The sequence below is a fragment of the Diospyros lotus genome, chromosome 10, assembly GCF_014633365.1.
Source record: "Diospyros lotus cultivar Yz01 chromosome 10, ASM1463336v1, whole genome shotgun sequence".
NCBI lineage: Eukaryota > Viridiplantae > Streptophyta > Magnoliopsida > Ericales > Ebenaceae > Diospyros > Diospyros lotus.
The window spans coordinates 23,421,627-23,448,557 of NC_068347.1; the positions used below are offsets into that span (position 1 = coordinate 23,421,627).

General features: G+C 36.5%; 2 protein-coding genes across 2 annotated transcripts; one reads left to right on the forward strand and one right to left on the reverse strand.

Annotated features, from left to right (window-relative positions):
- Positions 1 to 9,328: 9,328 nt before the first annotated feature.
- LOC127811331 (dihydrolipoyllysine-residue succinyltransferase component of 2-oxoglutarate dehydrogenase complex 2, mitochondrial-like) lies at positions 9,329 to 26,810 on the forward strand. Its single transcript, XM_052351083.1, has 15 exons — positions 9,329 to 9,495; positions 9,644 to 9,715; positions 9,821 to 9,895; positions 12,367 to 12,427; positions 12,538 to 12,565; positions 12,788 to 12,858; positions 21,502 to 21,576; positions 21,665 to 21,720; positions 21,796 to 21,840; positions 21,946 to 22,227; positions 22,361 to 22,455; positions 23,634 to 23,724; positions 23,919 to 24,029; positions 26,021 to 26,215; positions 26,313 to 26,810. The coding sequence occupies exons 2-15, from the start codon at positions 9,665 to 9,667 to the stop codon at positions 26,502 to 26,504; spliced, it is 1,428 nt and encodes a 475-aa protein (XP_052207043.1). The 5' UTR covers positions 9,329 to 9,495; positions 9,644 to 9,664; the 3' UTR covers positions 26,505 to 26,810.
- On the reverse strand, positions 16,137 to 18,105 carry LOC127811330 (uncharacterized). Its single transcript, XM_052351082.1, has 2 exons — positions 16,657 to 18,105; positions 16,137 to 16,573 (listed from the first exon to the last, which is right to left on the reverse strand). Exons 1-2 carry the CDS (start codon positions 17,984 to 17,986, stop codon positions 16,359 to 16,361), a joined length of 1,545 nt encoding a protein of 514 aa, XP_052207042.1. The 5' UTR covers positions 17,987 to 18,105; the 3' UTR covers positions 16,137 to 16,358.
- Positions 26,811 to 26,931: the final 121 nt, after the last annotated feature.

Consider the following 26,931-nt stretch of genomic DNA (forward strand, 5'->3'; position numbering starts at 1 on the left):
TACATTTTTATATCTCATATATGTAAAGCATGACATGTATTTAAGGGGAAATGGGTAAGTATTACTTTATTTCTTTACTTTTGTTGTTGGTGTGAGAGTCATTACATAATTTGATAATCATCATGTGATCTATTTCCAATGTAACAATTATATTTTCATACATATGTAGATTCTATTTTTGCGCTGCTTTATCAGGTGCCAAATGAATTGAGGAGTATGGGTCTTGCTATCTGTTGGAGTGTGATACCCAACAAATCCAAGGTGATGATGGTAAGATCGGGTAAGTATAAAACTATCATAGGCTTTGATCCAGGATTGATAGATTTAAAGAAATGTCCAAACCCACTTATAGGAAGACCAATAAGAAGATGGCCCAAGTAAATTTTTCTTGTCTTTAAGGAAAGCGGGCTTGGCCTAGTTGCTCAAACAAGAACCAAACCCAACCCATTAGCTCACCTATTTAAGGCTTGGTTTAGGTTTTCCTTGGGACCGATTCTTAGTTTTACCTTAGTGGGTCTTGGACAGATAAATCTGAGCTTTGAAACCCTCAATTAATCTCCTCCATCATTGGCGATTCATCCGAGCTCAACAGGGAGTTTTTTAGAGATTGTTGATTATGCCGAGCTATTCAGAAGGTAACTATTATTTGTTCATTATTGTTTTTACGGTGAAGCTGTTTATTTGTTAGCATAGAATTGAGTGTTACTGATAATTCCTTTCTTGTTTATTTTTTCTGAGACAGTGTGGTAGGAGGAAGCCTGTAACACCCAGGATTTTTATAAGAGTGATCTCTTTTAAAGAAGAATATAATGGGTTCAGGATTCAAGAGAGAATAGGTAGATTTCGGGCAAAATATAAGGTGTTTTTGGAGATTTTGAGCAAAAGTGTAATTTCTCAAAAATAATTGGAGGCCATTTCGGAGTCAAGACTGGTACCTAAAAGTGAAGAAGGATTGTAAAAATTCTTAGAAATGGAGGAATAACATTTTGAGGGCCAAAATGAGATTTTCAAAAGTTACAAAGGGTAAAAGTGTAATTTATGAAAACTGTGGGCCGAAATGATAAAAGCCAAAAGTTTAGTCATCATGAAGCTAGAAAAAAAATCAGCAATTGACCAATAATAAATGGCCAAGTGTCCCCTTAGTTGTCACAATTTGATTGGTTATAAGCTTTTATAAATTAAGCTTTTGGGAGAAAAGTTAAGGCATTTGGGATTAAGATCGGGCCAAATTTTTGTGGGTTTGAGAGGTCTCTAAGAGAGAACTGAGGGAGATGAGTCTATTCTTGAGAGAGATGGAGAAAATCTGCAAGAAAAATGAAGGAAATCGGTGAAGAAACGAAAGAGTTACGGGTTTAGGGAGGAAATCTGCGCGTCGTCAGAATCTAGGCCCGAATCCTTGAAAAATAGCGAGGTAAGTTTCGTTTAATTTTATAATCTTGTAGAGCGAAGAAAGAAGGAGGTATAGGAACAAACGGGGGTTGAATCGGAGTTAAAACGAATGAGAAAGCTTGAAAAACCGAGCTATTGTGCAACCGTCGCTGGAGAAAACACGGCCTGTGTAATACATGCACCGCTGCTGGTCGCGAGTGGGGGCGTGGGTCCCCTTCTAGAGGCATGTGAGAGCGCGTGCGGGGCCTTTTTTACCTAAATTTTGCACAGTTATTCCTATATTTATTCCCTACAAGCCTATGTAAAAATATTTAACTTTGGTTTTACGAAATCTTAGGTTTTATGCATAACAGCCTAACCGACGATCGTGAATAGTACCGGGTCAGGTAAATTTGGTGGGTGACTCCTCCTCTTTGAACTCTTGCATCTCTTACATGTTGTACTTTCATTTAGGTGGTTTGCACATCATTTAATACCGTTGGTTCGCATTTTGATACACTTGGACATACATCACTACATTCATGGCTAGTGGCATTGAGATGGGTTGCATCATGTACGTGGTCTTGGACCACACTATCCAAAGTCAGGGAATGGCTATGGCTTTTTGATAACATGATGGCCCGCGGGGGTGATTTCAACGCCCTGGCGTCCCTACCATCGGGTTACTTCACGACATACTACATAATGCATTTGCATGCACATTCAATACTGAGTTATCCATTTAAATATCACTATCTAACTTGAGTGTTTTATACCCCTGGAACATTCCACGTTCCAGGTGTAGCAAGTGTTTCAGGTACCCCGGGAGCAAGTAAAGGCAAAAAGGATACGACTACCTAATATTTGTTTTATTCTGTTTACGTTCCAATAAATCAAGTCATTGTAATCTAGCTACTAAATGACCATTTAAATCTACTACCAATTTCTATTCGAATGTCTTGTAAAATTAACTATATGGAAATACGAAGAATTGAAGCATGGTAAGCTTTTAAGCCAATCTTGTGGTATATTTATGTTCCTATTCGAATTCCAAAGGAATGCAATATACACATAACCATTTGTATTAACTACCATTTTGTCCTTAATTTTGGAAGTTCATATTTACGATAATATCATTACCTCATTTATTCAAGTCCTTTAAGGAATATCCTTGAAATGACCACCTACGAAAGACTCATGGTTCATAAGGTTATACGTGGGACACTTACATGTCAACCACCTAATAAATAAACATATTATCTCAGAAAGTAAAACCCTTTTTCGTGATGTCGTTCCGACTGCTTGAATACGTAAAACATGGAATCACAAGAAAGACCAAGACACGAGCTATGACATTTGTTTCTTGAAGGTTGCCAGTTTATATCTCATATTTGTCAAAAACCTTCCTAACACGCTTCTCTTGACTTGAAGTTTAATGACATTTAAATACCATAAGGAAATGGGATAAACGTTAACAAGTTAATTAACGCCTCCTATATTTAAATTTTGAAACTAGTGCGTTAGAACCGATCCTGGAATTTACGGGGCATTACAAAGCCGATTGAATAAGTTCAGGAAGTTGTTTCTCAAATAAGACAGTGTTTTTGACAGGTCATTTTCCTTTTTGGTTCATTGGATTATAGTTGTTTCCTGTTTTCTAGTGCCTATGTCCCTTTGTGGGCAGGTGTTATTATATAGAACAGTTTGGTGTTGTTGACAAGTTATATCTTATTTACTATTCTCATCAATCGCCACATATATCTTGTTCTTGATGATTGTTATAATGTCTTCTATAAGGGAGATGGGGTTCATGATTTTGGAGGTCTTAAAGCAACCACTCTTTTTATGCAAAATGATGGGAACACGAACATGGGCATTGGGTTCGTGTTGCTATGATGTTTTGAGTGCAATAATTTGTTCTTGTGTTTAGTGGATACTTTTGAATATTTGGATGTACATAAAAACCTTTTTTTTATTATTATTTTGAAACGGTAGAATTGATAATTCTTTGAGCTGTAAAGTTTGTAATTTTATTTTAATACATTGTTATCCTAATGCTTTCTATGTACAAATGTATAATTTATATAGAAAGTTCAATTATGATGGGGTGATTTTTGCCATACATTTGTTTGGATAAAGTTACCATCATCATAATTATTTGAATAATTACATTACTTTTTATCTTTAATTCAACAAAAAGAGAAAGTAAACGTAGTTATACCCTTTGCATATGTTTAGAGCTCGCCAAAAATGAAATTCGTTAAAAAAAATAACAAAATAGGAAAAATTGATTGTCTAAGCTTATGTGTTATTTTACTTTTTTTTTTTTTAAATTGTGATGTGAAATTCTTTAAAAAACTACTAGGCTAGTGGGATTTGCAGACTAGAGTCAAAGTATTTGTAGTCTAATTTTTTTTCAAAAATACTAAAATTTATAATATTTTTATTTAGTGAATCCAAGTTTCTACACATACATATTCAACAGGGAGTGCATATCAAAGTGAATCCAAGTTTTTACATATATTCAACGGGGAGTGGATATCAAAAAATATTTTTTTGAAAAGACATCATCTTTGGATCTATTCGTTTTAGAAAGTCAGATTTAGATGTCAATCTGAGTATAAACTAAAGTGATTCCTAATTACAATGATTGATTACTCGACCAGTTGGGGCAATACAGGGCCAAAGAGAAAGAGACAAATCCTTATCTAATATAATAATTATAATAACAAATTCGAGAATAATAAAAAAGTAATGTCCATCATAATAAACAATAAAAAGGGAAAGAAGGGCAACCTTGATTATGTAAGATAACAATAAATTACTAATAACTAAGATAACAATAAATTACAAATATAAAATTACATTAAAGCTAAATACCTAAATCTATTTCTGTCATTTTTTTATCACCCATAAACTAAACAAAAAAAAACCCAATCTTAACACTATCATACCCCTAACAAACCTACTTTCTTTTGTTTTATACTCTTGAAGTTTCATTTTTAATTTTTTATTTTCTTTTATAATATCGCTATGCTCTTTTTGAAACTTCAGTAACTTTTTTTTTTTCTTAAAACTTTTTCTTCACAAACCTTGACTTCTTGTAAAACTCTCCTTATCCAACAAAACTCTATATAATGTTTTCTCACGAGCTGTGCGTTTATCATCAATCCATCGAAACCATTTGCAATCATCATCATGTCCACCAAATCATCCAACAATTAATTTCATTCATATTAACGACCTATACATTTATAAGAAAATAAATTACCTTCCAAATCTAATACCTCAAGAATTTTCTTCTAGAATTAGTCTTAGTCTATGATGTGTAGCATGAAACAGATACATCGTGCTTACAGTGCCGGACCTGAAATTTGGGGGGCCTAAGGCGAAATGTAAAAATGGGCCCCCGAATCATAGAGTACATTTAAATTTTCTTTTGCCAAATTCATCCGACATCAATAAAGCCAAGTTAGCCAACATCAATAAAATAGACATAGGCAAGCTATCAAATAATCCAAATCTTCGAATATATCACAAACAAAACGAAATGAAAATGAATCGTGAAAGAGAAACTAACCGCTGAAAGTGAAAGTTGAAGCTGTTAGAACGGGAGATGCTATGGCACACACCAAGAGGGGGGGTGAATTGGTTATTTTAAAAACTTAATTGATAGAACTTGAAAAACTTTTTAATACAGGTTGAAGTTTTAATGATTTAAAATGTGAAACATATAAAATGACAAATGTGAATCAAGTGAGGAATTAAGGAATGCTTGGAAAGATAAAGATGATTTAAAGAACACAAGCACACAAGAACACCAAGATTTATAGTGGTTCGGCTTAACCCAAGCCTAATTCACTACCTTAGCTCCTCACTAAGGATTTTTCAAACCATCCACTAAAATCCCCTACTTAAACCAAGTAGGTCCTCTAGTCCGAGACTAGGAATTACAAAACCTCCCACTCAAATGGGCCCTCTAGTTATACAAGCTAGGAAAACAAGAAATATATAGTTGGAGAGAATCTAAGAGATGAATCTCTTAGTTACAATGTCTCTCAAAAATGATACAAGGCTTAAATGAATGTAAACAAATTAAGATCATAGCCTTGAAGAGAGAAAATTGAAGCACAGTGAATGTAAATAGAAACGAGTGTAAAATGTAAGCTCAATTCAATTCGTTCCTGTCCATTAACCTTCTCTTGATCATCTATGACATGTATATATAAGTGTCCCACGAAGTTGAAGAGAAATATAGCCGTTTGGAGCCGTTGGGATTTGAAAAAATAGCCGTTGGAGCTTTCTGCAAAAAGAAATAGTAGACAGAAAAAATACATAGTTGACTATTTTTACAACTAAAGCAAGAAATAGTCGACAGACAAAACGAATAGTCGACTATCTTATAACACAAATTTTTAATAGTCGACAGATGCAAAAATGTGAAGAAAATTTTGAAACTTATGAACAAAAATAGTCGACAGACCAAAAGGCATAGTCGACTATCCTTACTCGATAGTCGACAGATGCTAAAATAGTCGACAGATGCCTTGAATAATCGACAGATCAAACAGAATAGTCGACTATTTTTCAGGCATAGTCAACAGAATGAAAAACATAGTCGACTATCCTTTTGAAAAGATTGAAAATTTATCAAATCCTCATTTGATTCTTTTGAATCCTCATTTTGATTATTTTGAAAACAAGTTGAGATCATCAAAAGTATATTTTGAAACAAATCACTCTCAACAAGCAAGTTTTTCAAATCACTCTCAACCATACTCAATATTTCTTCTATAAGTTTTCATATCTTGCTTCAAAACTTATATACTAAAAATTCATTTTCTCATTCATATAATCCACATAGTAGAAATTGATTTTCATATAGACATTTATCAAAACCATTCATTACCAAGAGATATTAGATATCAAAATACTAGGAGATAGTTTTCTAAAATGAACACTTTCTAAAATGAACACACTTTCAAAAACATGTTCTAGTTGGTCTTTTGCCTTAGAATTATTTTGACCAACGATTTCAAAGAGATTCTTTTTAGATCTTAAAACTTGTTTATGCTAATCTCCAAATAATATAAAAGATCATAGATCATTTTAACAAAGCATTTTGAAATTGACTTTTGTTTCCAAACCATATGCTTTGATTGAGAAAAAAATACATTTGAAAATTTTCATCATCAAAACTAAACACAAAAGATCATAGATCATTTTAACAAAGCACTTTGAAATTGATTTTTGTTTCCAAACCATATGCTTTGATTGAGAAAAAAATACATTTGAAATTTTTCATCATCAAAACTAAACACAAGAGTAAAATATCAGAAGCTAAGCTAAGTAGATCTGGATTCTTCTGGAGTAGCAGATTTGCTTCAAGGATCGGACCGAATCTGAGGCAGCAAGCGATCAAGCTGGAGCGATTGTCGGCTGAGAGCGAGGCAGCGATGAGCGAGGAGCGAGCCACCAATGACTGGCCACAAGGGCGAGCTATCGCCGACGCCGACCGAGTAGCAAGAGGCGAGAAAGCGAGGGCGAAGGACGACGATCCGACGGAGCAGCGAAAGGAGAGAGAGGCAGCGAGAGGCGAGAGCGAAGGCGAGCCACTGACCGACCGACAGACAGTGAAGGCGAGACACAAATATGAGGATGACGGAGGGACTTACAAAGTGACTGAGCGAGAGAGGGCTGCGAAAGTGAGAGCGAGAGGGCGAGAAGGGCAGGGGCGAATGCGAAGCTTCGAGGGGGAAAGGAAAACCGTGGGCGGCTGGGCCCTTACCAAAAAGGGGGGTTCCAATTTATGGGCCCCCAAATACATTAATTTTCATGAGCCCTGAGGCAGCTGCCTCACGAGCCTCATGGAAGGTCTGGTCCTGAGTGCTTACACACAATTATCTGATGCGAACTAAAGGAGTTAATTGAACCTTCACCCATTTCTAAATTGGAAGTCAAAAATCTTGAGATAGTAAAATTCTCGATGATTTACTATATCCATAAATACTTTTTATTTGTTTTAAATAGTGTAGGGAAAGACAAGATGAATGAATTTCAAAAAATCAAAATTTCAAAATCTAAACAAATACCATTACCAACTACATCTAAACAAATTACAAAAATCTATGCAGAAATATTTCCATGACCCAAAAATATATTTTTGCTAACAAGCTTCTTACCTAAAACATAAAATATACCTTTGCTAATATGGTCTGCCTAATACCTAAAACATAAAATATGCCTTTGCTAACATAGTTTTACTTGATACCTAAAACAAAAAATATACTTTTACTAACATGATTTTGCCTAATACCTAAACATCATCCCAAAAAATTACAAGATTAACATTACACCCTTATGTAAACATCCTAAGTAACATTAAACCCATCCAATAATCTTCAAACCATAAAATACATAAAATAGATTCGAAACTTATGATTCATCAAACCTGTATAAAGCAACCAAAATTCATAATTAGATTGGAAGCTTCTTAAAAATGGAATATGCTCTTCTTAATTAAGATTAAGGAAAAACCTTAAAGTTCCAAATTCAACAAAAATCACATGACGATTCAACCAGCTAAACGGAAGATTATATATTTTCTTCTTAGCAGTTGAGGTTTATTGAAGGATTGAAGAGTCCAGCCACTGGAAGTTGGTTTTACGAGGGTACATGTGATTTTTAAAAAATCTTCAAAAATTGAAAATACCACCCCTAATTTTCATTAAATCACTAAAAAATGGGAAAGATTTTGAACTGAGAGAGTCTAACTGGACAAAAAAGGATGAAAATGCTGATGGTTAGGACACTCTTGGATCATACAATTTCAAGTTTTCAAGACATGGATCATATAATTTCAACACTTCCATTCATTCTTCACCTAGTAACCCAAAAGATATTGCAAGAGAATAAATAATCAAATAGAAAGAAATAACTTACATATAAAAAATAAAAATATTTATCAGATCAGCATTCAAGGTGATACATAGATGCATACATTGGGGGTAAAAGATGAGGTTATGATCATTCACTCTGTTAGTCATTTTAGCAAACAGAAGTTGGGCAACTCGCTTGAATCACTACTGAAATCCACAACAAAGATATGGTAACTTCAATATAGATCCTTTTGCACTACATATATATATAAATAATGGATGTATGCCGAAAGTCACACTGAAAATAAATCACAAAGATGCTCCATAAATCACAGTTAAACTTTCAGTCAACCCAAATTGCGCTTATATACATCCATGATATATATCATGGATATCATGGATGTATGTCGAAAATCATTACTGATAAAATTAAAAAACTTACCTTCTTATAGATCAGGGTTACTTACACTATAAAAATAAGCTCGAATCGAAGATTAGAGTTCTTGAGATACAATGAAAGATGCTGTAATGGAAGATGCGAGAAAGCTGTAGCAATGGAGAGGGAGGGAGAGGGTTGTTTCAGTGTGGACGAGAATGAGAGAAGCGACCATCGGTAAGAAGAGAGACCAACTACTAGCAGAGAGAGGATTGTTTCAGCATGGGCGAGAGTGAGAGAAACGACGATCAACAAAGAGAGAGAGACTGATGGTCAATAAGGAGAGAGAGATAGAGAGAGATCGACGATTAGCTAGGAGAGGGAAGGAGAGAGTCGTTCCAAGCGGGTGAGAGTGAGAGTCGGGGGTTGAAAATTTAAAATATTTACTTTTGAGCCACATTTCATGTCGCGAGAGGTCATGATATTTTGGCCTTGAGTTATCGCAGGTGGCACGATGGCCGAATAGCATTGTTCTATATATATATGGACGTATGTACTGGGTGGTCGGGACAGACGAGAAGGTGAAAAATATTTGGGCCTGGAAACTGGACCACCTCAAATGGGCCTAATCCATGATGACGGCTCAGGCCGAACTGGGATTCCAACTCAAACTGCTAAACGGCACCGTTTCGCCCCATTCCCAAGTTTCCATTTCCATGTTCAATTTCGCTTTCACCTTTTGGAAATTGATCGTTTGAACGTTGATCCAATCTAGAAGGAAAAGTCAGAATCGGAAAGGTTCGAGAATCGATTTCAAAACCCTAGGCGTCTCTGATCCAGTGCATTCGGGAATTCATAGCGTTCTTCAACTAGGTCAAAACTTTCAATCCAATTTGCTTTCGTTTACATTCTCCAAGATCTGTTTCATTATCATTAACTTATCCCTGTTTCTTACATGCATGCTCGGGATTATTGATTTTTGATTGAGATTTTTGAGCTGTTTTGTGGATTTTGAAAGCAGTGTCAAGAGATCAGAGCGACGATGTTGAGCATTGCAAGGCGAAGAGTCTCGCCTGGAGGCTCGTCTTCTTCGGTACCTTCTTCAAGACCTAACGTCTGCGTTAGATGTATGCATTTGATATTTGGTGAACCGGAAAGTGCGATATGATGATGGTGTTTTTTTTTTTTTCCCCTACAGATATTAGGGCAATCATTCCGTGCCATTCGGCCTGGGGTATCTGCACCTAGAGTTTACTCAACTTCTGGAGGAGAGGTACACTTTGCTTTGTTTTGATTTGTATTTTTTTTTCTTTCTCTTTTAGGAGGCTATGCATCTATTTGCGATTTCTATGGTGTGATTATATTGCTATGAACAGCACTTATTTTTTGCCCTGGTTGAACCTGGATTTGTTGGTTTCTATGGAGTCTTAAGATTGTTTCGAAATTAACTTCAAACTGAGTTTTTTTTTTTTTTTTAAACTTGGTATTTGTAATGGGAAGGGAAAAAAGGAAGGAAGGGTAATAGGGATATGGCTTTCCTTTGTGCTTTTCCTTCTGCCTTGAAAAAGCTAGATCTTTGTTCGAAAATCCCCAAAAAAGAAAATGAAAATGTTATAATATACGTTTATGTCATCCTGGTAAAGAAAAACATACGTTTTTCTGGAAATTAAGAATCATATTTTCTCCTCATGCCTTCCTTTCTTTATGGTTTTCCATGGTAAAAGGAAATGATGAATGGTGATTTTCTTTTTGTTTCTTTTCCTTCATTCTTACCAAACTTGTGAAAGAAGTGTTGTATAAATTTAAGAATAAAAGAAAAGGAAATATTGAATTGATTAGGTTGTGCTGTTAATTTATCCTGTCACTATTTCCTTGTATTGCCTGGTTGAAACATGGAAAAGCATAGAAGTGAAAACTTGTTCATTTGTTCCATAAGGAAAAACACTTGTTTGGGCCAAGTCAAGCAGCTATACTTTGTGAATGTTAAATTTAGATTTTTTTTAATCACAGGGGTACCAGGTGTGATTTCTGAAAATTGAGGGGTGGCCTCTTGAATTTGGCCTTACCTCAGGGTAGCTTGTGTAACTTATTACTTTTTAATAAAAGTTTACTACAAAATTGTTATATCAAAATTTACTTGTATATCTTTTTTTTTGGGTATAAAAGTTCTTCTACGAAAAAGGTGTACTTAAGTGCATGAGGTTCCTTTCTTTGTGAGGATTTGGGGAGGGATGCTTTGTATGCAATCTTACCCTGCATTGCACATAGGTGGTTGTTGCAACTTGAACCCATAGCCTACCAGTCACAAAGCAACAACCTTATAATTGCACTTATAATTGATTTTCTTTATCCAGGCATGAGTTCAACTCTAATAGAAAGGAACATCTTTAGCACTGCTGCACTAGTAGTGTTAGGGGATTACTCAATCCACAGGCAAAGTAAATTTTGAGAAATGTATAAAACTTTTATATATAGCTACAATAAAAATATTGATCGTGTATATTTATTTTTGAAAGTTTTTCATTTTTAAGATTTTTAGCATAAAAACTTTTAACAAATGTAGTTAGAAATTTGTTTGTATAAATTTTTTTGACAGAATTTTTGCTTGTGTAGAATTTTTTATGTAAAATTTGACATAAAGCAATTGTAGAAAAGTCAAAATTTTATTTTTAAGATAAGTTTTTGTATAAAAATTTAGTAGAAATGTAAAGGCCAATAAATAGTCATAAAGGTTTTTTTGGTACTTTTCTTGTAACTTTTATGTTTTTATAATATTTAACTTACACATTTGAAAGAGATTTTGGCAATTCAATCTATATTGTGCTTATTCAATGAATCTTGAATAAGTCATTAACAGTTATCTAACGACAAAGGGAGAATATGTAAAAGTTTTTGATAATTAGAGTACTCAGGATGATTTCTAAAATGTGAAGGGTAGCACCTGTTTTTAGGTCAAACCCTAGGGTTGCCAATGTATATGCTAATTTTCATACAATCGGCCTTATTTAGAGCTTGCAATGCAGGAGCCTCATGCACTGGATTCACCATTTTTTGAAAAAAATAAATATTTGCTTAAGCCATGGGAAAATTGGATATGAGCTATAAGATTGCCGTAGGCCATTCTCATCCATTTAACCATGAAGAAAAATATATTGCTTTCAAATAAATTAAAATATTTTATTTAGTGGGGAAAATGTAATATAATTTGGTTGTTAATGTCTGGTAGCGACAAATGCTAAGAAGGGTGGTTAGTGTAATTTCTAATATGTGAGAAGCATTTCAGTTTTTAAATCTTATGTTAGGGGTGTCAACGTAATTTATTCTTTAATTTATATACTGCGACTTTTATTTATTTGCCATCATGGAATTCTTACCTTGATTATCCATTCTTATATTTTCCTCTTTTAAATTCCAACGTTGATGGGAATTAGTTCCAAACGTTGCATATAGAGCCTCTAGAACTCAATTCTAAAGGTGTCAAGACTTTTCCATTTAAAGGTATTGCATTGAGTTTTGTCTTACTGTTTGCTTTTAGTCCTTTACTGCAATTTTTATTCAGTTATTTAGATATATGATGTGGTACTTGTAGCTGGCTGTATGGGCTACTGTTAGAAGAGGGCATTGTTGGTTTTTAACTCTGTTCTGTGATTATTTTTTTTGTATAGGGGTATACTGGCATTACATATTTGCATTCCAAGCTCTTAATCTATCTGTTAAATTATTACCCTTTGTGTGTTCATACAGATATTGCATCACCCAAAAGGATTTGGGCATGTTCAAAACTTGTGTAAGCTTATTTTACCAGGTAATCTTTAGTCCACATTGAATGCTCCATTAACATTGGGAAATGTTGATTTATGTGATTTTCTGTGTGCCTCTGCAATAAATCCCTGCAAACGTTTCATCTCGTGATAGGCTGCTCAGCGAGTTTGGGGCCAATGAGGTTAGTGATAAATTCTTATGGTTTTACTTTTTTCTGCTACCTTTAATGAGTCATCTGCTACATATGCTTCCTTTGGGCTCTGAGATGCTAGCCCATCCCAATTTATTCAAAAAGGATAGACGAAACAGGGAGGATAAATGCTAAGAAAGCTTTTATGCACAGAGCTGTTTTCTTTTGAGTTTCCAGATTTGCACGATTTCATGTTTGTTGTCTGGTGTGCAGGGGAGCTACCATCAGTCTTACACAAAGGTCTACAATGCAACTACAGCAGAGGCTTTTTTCTTCGGACAGTGGTGAGATATTCGCATGCCTCTTGTAGTGACTTTTCTGTAGCAAGATGTGATTGCATGCATGCATAGTTATTTTGGTTTGTCTTAGCCACTTTTTCCCTACTGAATGAGTAACTTGGATTTTTGATAAGTTGGTAAAGTTGCTTTTCTATTTTCTGATTCAACAAAACCTTAACAGTTAATTTGCTTCCAAATAAATATAATGTGGTTTTATTTATTTCAGTACTAATTTTAAGTTATGTCCAAAAACCATTTATGTGGAACCTAATCTGCGCAAACTGAGGTAAAAAGGATTGGGACTCACCAAAATACTATACTCTTTTGGTAGTAGGGTTTACAGCTAATAGAGGCTGGAATAAGCTTTTATTTGCAAGACTCTTAAAATTGGACTATTAGAGGGTCTGCATTGCCAATATAATGTCTTCTTGTTAAATTGAATTCAAAACGGGCTGGAGAAGGGTTTGGGTTAAGTTGAGCCTGATAAACAGTTATTTATGAGCACATGAATGCATGAACTATGGTTTTGTGGATTTTATTTTTTTTCTGATTATCAAAAACTCGACTACATTTAAATAATCACTTGGAGATATTTTAAGTCTGCAATACTTATCATAATTCCACCTAGATAATTTTAAAACTTATAATTGAATTCAAAACGGGCTGGAGAAGGGTTTGGGTTAATTTGAGCCTGGTAAACAGTTATTTATGGGCACATGAATGCATGAACTATGGTTTTGTGGATTTTTTTTTTTTTTTCTGATTGTCAAAAACTCGACTCCATTTAAATAATCACTTAGAGATATTTTAAGTCTGCAATACTTGTCATAATTCCACCTAGATTATTTTAAAACTTATTTTGTTTGGAATAATCTAGTTTACACCATATATATTGTACTATAGATTATTTAATTTTACCTAGCCAAAACAGTAACAATAATAATGCATTATAGTTAAAAGATGTTACCTAAATTTGTAATATAACACGTGCATGTCCCAAGTAATGATAACAATAACCAAGACATATCAGTTGTAATAACATACCACCTTGATTTGTGGAGTCCTGTTAATCATATTGTAATTAGTACCAATATATCCCTAACTATTTGAACATGAAAGCTAGAAAATGGAAAGCAACAATTAATTAACTGTAAGTGGAACTGAAATTTATACCCTAAATATTACTGTGGGTATTTTCTCTTGAACCAGAAAAGCTTCTCTTGTGGTCTGATGCCTCAGTTTTGCTTATGACTCTACCTCAAGTGCGTTAACCTCTATGTTTGAAAAAGCATTGTTATTGTGAATGGTATTTGTGAATAAAATAATGTGTATATATTACAAAAATGTATAATACAAGAGAATATATATATACAAGTATTTTATGTTAATTAAACTAATATCCCTTACTTATCTCATTTAACACTCCTCCTCAAGGTGGATCATATATATTGAGTATGCCCAGGTTGGTACAAATGTAATTCACATAAAAACTTCTAAGTGACTTGGTGAGTAAATCAGCCAACTGATCGTTGGAACCCACATATGTTGTAACTACATCCTCAGAGAGCATCTTTTTTCTAACAAAGTGGCAATCAATTTTAATGTGCTTGGTCTCTGATGAAAAATAAGATTAGAGACAATGTGCATTGTAGCTTGATTGTCACAAATCAATTGCGTCAACTTGACCTAAGTAACTCTTTAACTTCTCAATTAATTATTTCAGCCACATTAGCTCACACGTTATGACTGTCGCCCTATATTCAGCTTCTACACTGGACTTGGCGACAACAATTTGTTTTTTATTTTTCCAAGAGACCAGGTTTCCACTAACTAATACATAGTATCTAGATGTGGATCGCCTGTCACTAAATGATCTTGCCCAATCAACATTCGTATATCCCACAATCTAAATGTGTCCATGATTTTGATATAATACACTACGACCGGGGGCAGCCTTAACATACCGAAGAATACAAATCACTGTATCCTCACAAGGTGAATCCAAAAACTAACTTACCACACTCACAGCAAATGAAATATCAGGACGTGTGACTGTGAGGTAATTAAGTATCTCAACTAGTCGACAGTAGTGCCTAGTGATAGAAAAAGACTCCTCTTGTCCTGGTAACAGTTTGATATTTGGATCCATAGGGGTATCTGTTGGCTTACATCCAAGCAACCCTGTATCCTCTAGCATATCCAAGACATACTTTCTTTGAGAAATATAGATGCCTTGCTTTAACTGAGCTACCTCAATACCAGTGTTATTAAAGGCTCAAGGCGCACTAAGGTGCACACAGGTCTTGGAGCCTGAGGCACAAGGCACCAGGAGAGGTGCGCGCCTAGTTGAACTAGGCGCATGGTAACAAAAAAAGGGAAAAATATATGTCCAAGTTGAAGAATAAGGTATAAAATAGGTCCTAACTCCTAATAATATATTCACAAGCATGTTATCAAAAAAAATTAATAAGTTCAACATATACTAAGAAAAATATTAAAACAAGTTACATACCTGTAAATTCTAGCAAAACACATCCAATCATATTTCAGAAACCAACATATAAGCATCACAAAAGTTAAAAAGAATTTGTAAAAAAAGTCTCTTACTAAACTTCAATTAGTGTTTAGTTATAATTGGAATTGGAATTTGAGACGTTTCCTTTTCCTTTTAGGATTGGATTCTATTAAAAAACACAACAATAAATAAAATGCCAATTCCAATTAGTATTTACTTGGAATCTGAAAAGTTTTATTTTCTTATTAGGATTCCATTAAAAATTACAATAATAAATATTTAAAAGATAAAACAATCAAAATTCTATTAAAAAAATCAGTGTTCAAAAACGCGCTAGGCGCTAGTCGGGCGCCAGGCTGGGGCCTAGCGCCTAGGCGAGGCCTAGGCGGCGATTAGGAAAAATGATTTTTTTTTTTTTTCTAAAAACCTTTTGATGTAATTTGATATTATTTTCAGGTAAATCAAACTTGAAAAGAAAAGTGAAATAATGGAATTAAGACTCAAAAAATAAACTATTATATTAGTTATAAGTTCAAGAAGGTAGAAGTAACAATAATACAACATAAACCATATCCGAAGAATCTAAGTCTAACTATCTAATTGGTCTTCTTCCTCTCCATATTCTTCCAATACACGATCTTCATCGGACTCAAAATCAAATTCATTGATTTCTTGCTCATCTTCTTCTTCTGATTGAAAATCATCTTCATGAAGCTCTCTCATCCTAGAACTTCTTCGAGCTTGAAGCATCTCGTCTGCTCTCGATGCTTCACCAACCACTTCCCAAGTGAGCCCCGTACCAGGCTCAACTTCTTCATCATCTTCTCCATCAACGATCCATCCTTGTGCATTACTAGCATCACTAGCAAGTAGCACATCAACATTCCTTTCCTTCTCCCTTTTGTGCTTGTTCATCAATTTCGCATTAAATTGAACATAGACTAGATTGTTCAATCGATTCACGTCGTCTATTTCTTTTCTTCGTATGTATCTACATAAATAAAATAAAAGCAATATCAATATAAATGATAACTGAATAAGGATAACTAATTGATAGTAAATAAATATAATTCATATATACACTAACCCCTTCAAAAGTGCTCCAATTTCTTTCACAACCGGATGAACTAGTGGTTAACGAGAGAATCTTTCTTGCCATTCGTTGCAAGTTTGGAGTTTGATTTCCATAAGTCATCCACCATGTAACTACATAGGTCAAACAAGTATAAAGTAAACAAATTTAATTTATACGCTAATACACAATAGAAAGGATTAAAAGAATTTTATACCTGGATTATAATTGTCATCATTTTTCGCACACCCTTGAGTTGCCCACGATTTTCCAAAAGCTCCATCTTTACGAGTATACTTTGGCAACTCAACATTTATAACATGGCCTTGCAATTCACCATCATAATGATAAAACATCTCCACACAGTTAAAAAGCCCATCCATTACTTCATTATCAAGTTGTATATCCATATCCTTGAAAAAGTAGTAGGGATTCAAAAGGTAAGCTGCAAAATGTAGTGGACTATCTAGCCTATCTTTTACCCTTGCTTCAATAATTTCCATAATAGGCTTATAGTTCTTTTCAAGATTATTTAAGGCCTCCTTAATATCTTCCTTTGCTTGCTTAATCTCTCCACATAAAAAGCCCATAGAAGGCTTTCTATCCGCATCAACAATTCGAAGCACCTTCACCAAAGGTGCAAAAACTTTAAGGCATATAGTCACACCATTCCAAAAAGCAATGCTCATCACAGTAGCATAGGCTGCTTTCCCTTTAACAATCTTTGACCATTTGCACTCCTCCCATTCAGAGCTGGTAAACATTGTCCTCAGTTGGGCCTTTTTCTCCATCAAACTCTGTAAAGTCAAGAAAGCAGAAACGAATCTAGTGACTCTTGGTCTCACTATATCCCTCTTCTTCGTAAATGACCTCATTAAGGACAAGGTCTTATGGTGTGCATAAATGAAGATTGTGAAACTCTTGGCCTGATCAATGACTTTCTTATACTTCGACAGTTTTCCAATACTTTCAAGCATCAAATTGATGGTGTGAGTAGCACATGAGGTCCAAAAGATATTTGGCCTCTTCACCTTCAATAATTTTGTCGCTCTCATATTATTGGCAGCATTGTCGGTTACTACTTGGATGACGTTTTGTGGCCCAACTTGCTCAATGCATTTATCCACATACTCAAAGATAAGTTCACTTGTATGTGCTTCATCTGAAGACTCTCTAGAAGAAAGGAAAGCAGTACCTGCATTAGAATTAACACATAGGTTCATGATGCTCCTCCTTTTTCTATCTGTCCAAGCATCTGTCATAATGGAGCACCCAGTTCGTGCCCACTCTTCTTCATGCTTCTTCAATAACTCTTTTATTTTGTCAACTTCTCCCTTTAATAGTAGTTCCTTCAATTGGTATTGACTGGGAGGTTTGAAGCCCGGCCCAAATTGACCAACCGCCTCAACAAACAATTTGAAGCTATCATTGTCAATCGCATTGAAAGGTATACCAGCTTCATACACCCATCTAGCACAATATTCACGAACAGACTGTGTTCTCTCTTTAAATAGTGCTTCACTAATAGTTTGTTGCCTTTGGCTCATTCTCGCACTCAAACAAGTTTCAGGGCTGATGGAGCTTGCAAACTTATCGATAGGGCCAAGAGTACGGGACGTTTTTCTGCTACCTAACTCTTGCAATTCATCTTCATCATCCCCTTCCACTCTTTTGGAGATATTAACAGTTGATCTCATCAAATCTTCCTCCTTCTTCTTATTTTTCCTCTTATTCTTTGCCTCGGCAATAGCATTCTTACATTTGGCTTGATCAGTTGGAGAAGATTTTGGACATGCAGAAACATTTCCAGAAATGTGGCCAATGTGTTCTTTTACTCTGTAAACACCTCCAGACATAATTTTACCACATAACTTACATTTAATTTTATCCATATTTTTCGGATCAATTAACATTCCATTCTCCCATCCGATATCATTTGACTTCCTTTTAAGAATTGAGGAGGCCTCGGACGATGCTCCCGTACTTCCAGTCCTATCCGAATCATTCATTTCACTTCCTGACTCCTGTTTTTCCCTGAGTATTGAATAATTTCAATAATATACATTAAAATTTAATTAAAACTCATCTAATGAAATGAAATCAGCTGCTGCTTGAAGCAGCAAGCTTGCGTATTGCTTGCTTGCTGCTTCAACGAGCAGCAAGTAGCAGCAACTTGCTGCTTGTTGAAGCAGCAAGCTTGCGTTGCTGCTTCAACAAGCAGCAAGCAAGCAATACGCAAGCGAGCCACGAGCAGCTTTGCGTTGCTGTTTGCTGCTGAGTTGCTGCGGAAAGGCAAGCTTGCGTTGGCGGAGGAAGATGGATGGTTGGATACATACCGTAGCAAGACGCGAACAGCGACGAGAGAGAACGACCAACAGGCAACAGGTGAGGTCGGTAGCAACGAGAGAGCAAGACCAAGAGAAGAGATCAATGGCGGTGGCGAACAACCAAGAGGAGATCGAAGGCGAGAGAGAGAGAGAAGAGCCGCGATGAACACAACCAGAGAAAGGGAAAGGGGATCGGGAAATAGAGAAAGGGAGGGGGAAAAAGGTTGGCCCAAGACGCGCACGACCTAGGTGGCCCAGGTCGTGCGCGACCCAGGCGGTTAGGCGCTGCCTGGTCCGCCTAGGCGGCGCCGCGGACTGATTAGTCGGCCATGGCGCATAGGGCTACTGAGTAGCCCTAAATCGCTGCGGCCGGTTGCCGCTCAACGCCTAGGCGGCAGCCTAGGCCGAATTTTCGTACACTGAAAAAAATAGCCAGGCACGCCTAAGCCCAAGGCTGCCGAGGGCCTAGGCGTGCCTTTGCGCACCTTGCTAGCATTTGCCCGCCTGGGACCCTTCGCCAAAGCTACGCCTTGGTGCACCTTGCGCTTAGGCGCGCCTTCAATAACACTGCTCAATACCCAAATAATATTTCAAGGGACCCAAATCCTTAGTCTAGGGCTGTTGGTGAAGATGTGCCTTCAATTTAGTGATACCAACATCATCATTCCTTATAAGTACTATCATCAACATATACCACAAGAAGAATGTGAAGCTTGCAGGGATCGACTTCAACAAGGAAGTTGGAATGACTGTCTGCGACGGAAGGTCGATGGTGACACCAAATCGTCGACACAATAACGGTGGAGGCGAGATCTGAAACTGGTTGTGATAGAAGGAGCAGCGACAACAATAGATGGAAATAGCCACGCGAGATTTAAGAAACCAACCATGATGCATGAGATCTGAGAAACGGTCGCGATGCACAATATTTGAGAAACTGATGTTGGATAGAAGCAACGATGGCGACAGATGAAATGACCAGGCCGGCGACGAAAGGCTGATTGTGACGGTAGATCAGTGACACGGAAGTGATGTAGGCGAGATTTGAAACTGGCCGCGGTGGAAGGAGTAGCGACGACGATGGCAGATCGGTGAAGCAGCGACGTTCGCAGATGGAAACAACCATGCGAGATCTGGGAAACTTGCTGCAATGCATGAGATTTGAGAAACCGGCGTTGGATAGTGGCGATGACGTCGGTGGATGAAGTGACCAGCGGTGGCCGGCAATGGAAGGCTAACGGTGACGGTAGATCGGTGACACAACAACGACGTAGGTGAGATTTGAAATCGGCCATGGTGGAAGAAGCAGCGGTGACGATGTCTTGACGAAGTAGCGGCGATGGCAGATGGAAACAACCATGCGAGATCTAAGAAACTAGCGTTGGATAGCAACGGCAACATCAGTGGACGAAGTGACTTGCAGTGGTGGTGTCAGTTGGTGGCAATGACGGCTGTGGCTACTACTGCTGGATCTAGGGTTGGGTTAGGGCAGTGTTATTAAAAGCTCAAGACACACTAAGGCGTAAAAGGGTGTTGGAGCTTGAGGCATAAGGTGAGGTGTGTGCCTGATATAACTAGGCGCATGCTTACTGAAAAAAAAGAAAAATATATATTTTACTTGAAAAATAAGATATAAAATAAGTCATAACTCCTAATGATATATTTACAAGTATGTTATCAAGGAAATTAAAAAATTCAACATATATTAATAAAAAGAACAATAAAAAATGCCAAAAGATATAATCTAAAATTCTATAAATTAACTTAAATTAAATCTTAAAAAAATTTATAGGCTTAAATCTTAATAAAAATTCACTAATTATGCATTTTAAATAATCTAAAAATCATCCTCATCATTAAGATCAAACATTTCTATATTTTCATCATTAGAAGCATCATCTCTAATATCTTCTTCCACATCATCTATTCCTCTTGTTGGATGATTTCTATGGTTTAGAAGAGTGATGATAATTTCATACATTTTTTTGGTAGGTAATATACTAGACTTGAATTTGCATCTTTCTTTGTTTTGGTGACTTAATGTTGTATTTTGTTATTGCATGCCTTGAATTTGTTCAATTCTCCCTATCTATCTTCATCTAGTTCAAATTCAATTGGAGCATTTGAAGTAGTAGCCTTTTTATTTATTGTCAAATTTGTAGTTGAATCAATAAATTTAAATCTTAAACAATAAAAAATTAAATAAAGTAACAAACAGTAAAATAAAAACCTTGAAAAACAGCTAAAAAGCCCAAGGTGTGTGCCTTGGGCTGTGGCGCGCCTTGTCGTGTCTTTTGGTCTGCGCCCGCCTAGAATGCTTTTAAGCACCCAGGGTGCGCCTTGCACCTAGGCGCACCTTTAATAACACTGGGTTAGGGTTTGTCTAGAGGCTCAGATACCATGTAAATGGTATTTGTGAATAAAATAATGTGTGTATATATTACAAAAATATATAATACACAAGAATATATATATACAAATATTTTAGGTTAATTACACTAATACCGTATACTTAATCTTATTTAACAGTTATATTTCTTTGAACTTGAACAAGTAAATATTTAGGCAGGAAGGGTTAGCCCAGATTTAAAGGGGATTCATGTGGACCCCTTAGGGTATGTGTTACTATCTTGAGATCTTCTAATATTTTGAGCTCCTGTCTTGCTCCCGTCTTACTCATTTTTTAGTTGCTACTCACTTTTGAATACTCTTAATTTATTCTTTATCTGATGCAGGTGATTTGGTTGATGCTGTTGTCCCTTTTATGGGTGAATCGATAAGTGATGGAACTATTGCCAAATTCTTGAAGAGTATGTCTTTCCAATTTCCTCCATTCCAAAAACTGTTATACGTGAAATGGGTGTCTGATGGTGTTCTGAATCTGATTTTTGGGAGCAGATCCTGGTGACAGAGTAGAAGTTGATGAGCCAATTGCTCAAGTAGAGACAGATAAGGTAATGTTCTTGCTCAAGTTTTGCAGTCGTAAATAAGATACCGCGTGTAATATTAGATTGTCCATCTTCATCCAGGTGACAATTGATGTTGCAAGTCCTGAAGCAGGTGTTATTCAAAAGGTAAAATGTCAGAAATTTGGATTACTACAATCATTCTCATCTACACATCTGCATTGCTTTCTTTTAAATGGATGGGATTCTAATTCTGTACTTACTGATGGATAGTTTGTAGCCAAGGAAGGGGATACTGTGGAACCAGGCACTAAGGTTGCCATCATTTCTAAGTCTGGTGAAGGTGTGGCCCAGGCTGCTCCATCTGAGAAGACATCTGATAAAGCTACATCTCAGCCGCCTCCTGCTGGAAAGAGTGAAGAGGATACACAAGGGGCTAAAGTTGAAAGTGCTCCTGTTATAGAGAAGAAGCCTAAGGCTACTTCTACTCCTCCTCCACTCCCTAAACACTCTGCTTCAGAACCCATACTTCCTCCCAAGGAAAGGGAAAGGCGGGTATGTGCCATGGTTCCATATGGATAAAGACTAAAAGTTACAAATGTATATAATTTGGTTTTGTTTAAATGAACTTAATAATGTCCTCATCTTTTTCTGCCAACATATATTTATGTGATACATTGATTAACAGGTACCGATGACAAGGCTAAGAAAACGAGTTGCAACCCGGTTGAAAGATTCTCAAAACACATTTGCAATGTTGACTACATTTAATGAAGTTGATATGTGAGTGAAAATCAATGTTCCAACAGTTATCAAGGGCCTGTTTAGTAGTCATTTCATTTGTCAGTTTTATGTTTTTAGTTTTCATTTTTTTTGTATATGAGAACAGAAAATGGGGTTTGGTTTCTTGTTTTCTCTTTCAAAGGTTCTGAAAACTTTCCCCAAAAAAACATGAAAACAAGAAAAAGGTATTTTCAGTGTGTTCTGCACTCTACTTTCTTGCCTCCCCTACCCTCCCATGGCCAGTGGCTCTAGCAACCCCTTCCAGCAGTTGCTAAGATGTTGGCGCAACTCCCAGGGGTCTGGGAATTGATGAGGCAACTTCATTGGGACTTGTCAATGTCTCAGTGATGTGCTGGGTGAGTTTCCAGCAGAGGGAAGGGTAAGGGAGGAAAAAGAAAAAAAATACAAAAAAGTTAAATACGAAACAGAGAACTAGGACTAGTTGTCAAACGTGTTTAGTTTTCATTTTTTTAGTTGACACAAACTGGACACAAAAATATGAAAATGAAAACTGAAAGCTCTTTTAAGTGCTTCCTTAATTTCTAGTTGGTGTCTTATACCAAATTCTATGTCTAGTACATTGACTGGGTTAAAGGTTCAATTCGGTTAGATTGATAATTTGGTTCTGCTTGAATTGAGTTGACTGTACAAATATCTATGCTAGACCTTGATTAACATATCAGGTTGGAGTCTGGTTGATTTTGATTGGTCCTTAGTGAGCAATGTGTAATGCTAAATGCTAATTTCTAAATTTTCAACTGTGTATTTATTTTCTGTAGTGACAATGTCCGGCATTAGGAATTCAAAATGGGCTTTTGGCAATTTGATGCATGAAATTTTACAAGCTGCATTTTTTTAAAAATGTGGATTAAGTACTTTTAACTGTTTCCTTTTCTTGTTTAGCTTCATGAGTGCAAGTTGTCAACCATGTTTCTCTAGAAACTTTAGTGCTTTTGTCCACCTGGGTCATCATCCCAGGGCTTGACAGAGGTCCTATCTGTTTGATTGGGTGATTATTTTACAAATATATAGGACCAGTTTGAGAATTTTAGATGCAAACTAACATTCTTTCATGATATTCAATTGAAGTGCCTTTAATATCTGAACATGGTCGGCATGCATTCTACCGATGACACCCTGTTTTATTAGTTTCTCTTGATGATTGCTTTCTCGTGCAGGACTAATTTGATGAAACTCCGTTCTGACTATAAGGATGCTTTTGTTGAAAAGCATGGAGTTAAGCTGGGATTTATGTCTGGATTTATAAAGGTATGTATTTTGTCTGCCTTGTATCGAATGGAGCATGAACCAAGATGTGGTCTTGGATGTACTCTGCTTCCAGCACATGCATGTGATAAGGGTTTTTTTTTTTTCCTTCTTTTACTGTTCAATTTAATTGGTATTTATGAGTTTTTTTTTTGTGCTAAAAAAGGTACTTATGAGTTCAATATATCAAATTTCAGGCTGCTGTTAGCGGGCTGCAGAATCAACCTATTATCAATGCTGTAATTGATGGAGATGATATCATATACAGAGACTATATAGACATTAGCATAGCTGTTGGTACTTCAAAGGTTTGTCTAATTTTGTTTGATTAGCATTGTCTTGTTTTGAGTTATAAAAAATCAGTGCTTGTTGAAGAACAGATCTATCATTTCACAATGCATCTGTTTAAAGCTGTGTAATCTATTTAAAGCTGAGTTATAAAAAGGGTGCACTTTATGAACTTCTGAAAAATGGTGTTCGATTAAATGAATTTGGTTAGCTATCTTCCAGATTTTAAATTGTAAAATTTTGAAGTGTTGAGTCCACGTGAGGTTTTCTGGGTTGTTACATTCATGTAGTTGTTCTTTTCTGTACCTTGTCTCTGCAATTTTGGTTTTATTCACATTGAAAACAGTCTTAAGTCATATGGACTATTGGATTCCCCTTGCAGCATTGCCCCCAGTTGTCATGTGCTCTCTTTATTCCTGCTTGTGTTCCTGTGCCCACCAATAGGTTGTTATTTATGGGAAAGGTTAAGGCATATGTGTATTCAGTCCTTGTGCCCAAATTGGACACTTGAAGCATCTAATTTCTGAGGATTGTCTACAGAAAAGAGAGAATATATTCCAGCCTCTCAAGACCCTTTAAATTCTACTTAATACAAGCATGTTGCTAAATAATAATATATTTGATTTTCATGTTCCATGTACCTATACCAAGCTTTGGATCATATATTAATGGGTAAATTTCAGGCTGCTTTACAGGTTTATTGAAAATGCACCAACGACTCCTGAATTTTTAAAAACGACAGACCTCCCTTGCCATTAACATAGTACAAGAATTGACCAATATGCCCCTGTATTTAAATTATTTATTTTATCTCCTCTCCACTTCCCTTGATCTCTTTTTTTGTCATCTCTAGCAGACACTGCCACTAGTTCAGCTATGATCAGATCCTTGCTGAAATGTCCATTGCCTTTTTCTCTCCCCTCCCCTCCCCACCTCACCTCTCTCTTCCTCTCCCCTCTTTCTTGTTCGCGAAAGCCATCTAGAACCAAACCCTTTTCAACGGGGTTGTAATGCGATGGAGAAGGGAAGCCACTGGTGTCAATTCTACTTAATGGTGGCGGCGATTCTCTTTAGGTGAGTCTCCCTCCCTCCCTCCCTCCCTCCAGATCAGAACCCAGATGGATGGCTTTGATGAAAACCCTTTCTATCGAATCATCTCCAATTTTGTGGGTCGCTCTCCCTATCTCTTTGATTTTGTGTGATTTCAGTCATTTGGGGTCCAGATCGGGGTTGTGATCTAGAAGGGTTTCCAGAACTGGTTTTGATTTCCAGATCTGGAAAGATTGGGCTTTGGGGGCAAACTGTCGAACCCAGAGTGATGGGGGTTCTCCCCATCACTGAGCATCTGACTGATGGTTGATGATGGGGAGAAACCATTTTTGTGTGTGGGGAAGAACCCGTGGTGGTTGGGCGTCACTGGCTGTGGGCCATCCGCAATATTCTTTCCTTTTTTTTTTGGTATAATTCCAGTGTATGGATAGAGGGGCATTTTGGGGATTTAAAAATATTTAATAGCTGTTAACGGCAGAGGGTTTAGTGTTACAGGGTATATAAAGTCAAGGGAGGTCAATTACATATTTGAAAACGCATAGGTAGTTGGTGCAATTCAGTCTAACCTTGGGTGGTCTGAAATTTACCCTATAATGATATCCCAAAATGAAGGTCAAAAAAGATCTTAAGCTATGCCTATCACTTGTCTGTATACAGCTCCATGTAATGCTGATTGCATTTTCATGATTGGAAGTCTTGCAAAACACAAAGCATTTACTTAACTGGTTATACTTAATAAGATTTGCCGTTTGTTTGCTAATTCAACGTTTCCATGAATGCTTGTATAGCAATTTAACAGAGGGTTCCTTTTATGTTTCCTTCTCTCTCATTGGTAGTTCATCTGCCAATAAATACTTGACAACTTTCATTAGATCAATGTAAAGAGCGATGTTTGCAGTTTGTTTGTTTTTCCATCCTCCGCTGATATCCTTTGCTGCCCCCTGCCCTTGGTGTCGTTCAGGGTCTCGTTGTTCCGGTTATCCGCAATGCTGGTAACATGAATTTTGCTGAGATAGAGAAGACTATCAACACTCTTGCTAAGAGGGCCAATGATGGAACTATATCAATCGACGAGATGGCAGGAGGCTCATTCACAATATCCAATGGTGGTGTTTATGGTAGCCTATTAAGCACCCCCATCATCAACCCTCCTCAGGTATGCCACGTGTATCCACTTTTGTAATTATCACCTTCATTTGGTATTCTAATGTGTTCTGGGCATGAGCGACTCACACATTGGGCATTTTCGACAGTCTGCAATTCTGGGGATGCACTCAATAGTGAACCGCCCAATGGTTGTTGGAGGCAACATAGTACCACGACCAATGATGTACATTGCCCTGACATATGACCATAGGCTAATTGATGGAAGAGAGGCAGTCTTTTTCCTGCGTCGCATCAAGGATGTCGTGGAGGATCCTCGGAGGTTGCTCCTCGACATATGAGGAAGTTGCAGCAGTATGTTTTGCTGGTGTACTTTGGGGGTGGGGGGGTGGGGGGGTGGGGGGCGCCCAATATACTTGTTGGAATGAGTTAAAACACAGAATAAATGTCTTCTGAAAAGGCTTGAAATTTTGAATGTTTCAATTGTTGATTTTCCTCCTCTTCTTACCTTATCCAACTGCGGCTGGCCGGGCTCACATTTGATTTGGAGTAAACCATGTAAGAAACGGTTTCCTTTTTTTTTTTTTTTTTTAAATTATATATTACGCATAAGAATGTGTTTGTAATGTCCACTTAATTTTACGGTTGATTCCAGATTGAAGCGAATTAACAGATTCTGGTAGTAGCTGAGAATATGCAAAAACAGATATGCGAAATGCATCGTGGTTGATACTTGTAGAATTATGCCATGATGTGTTCGATATTAAA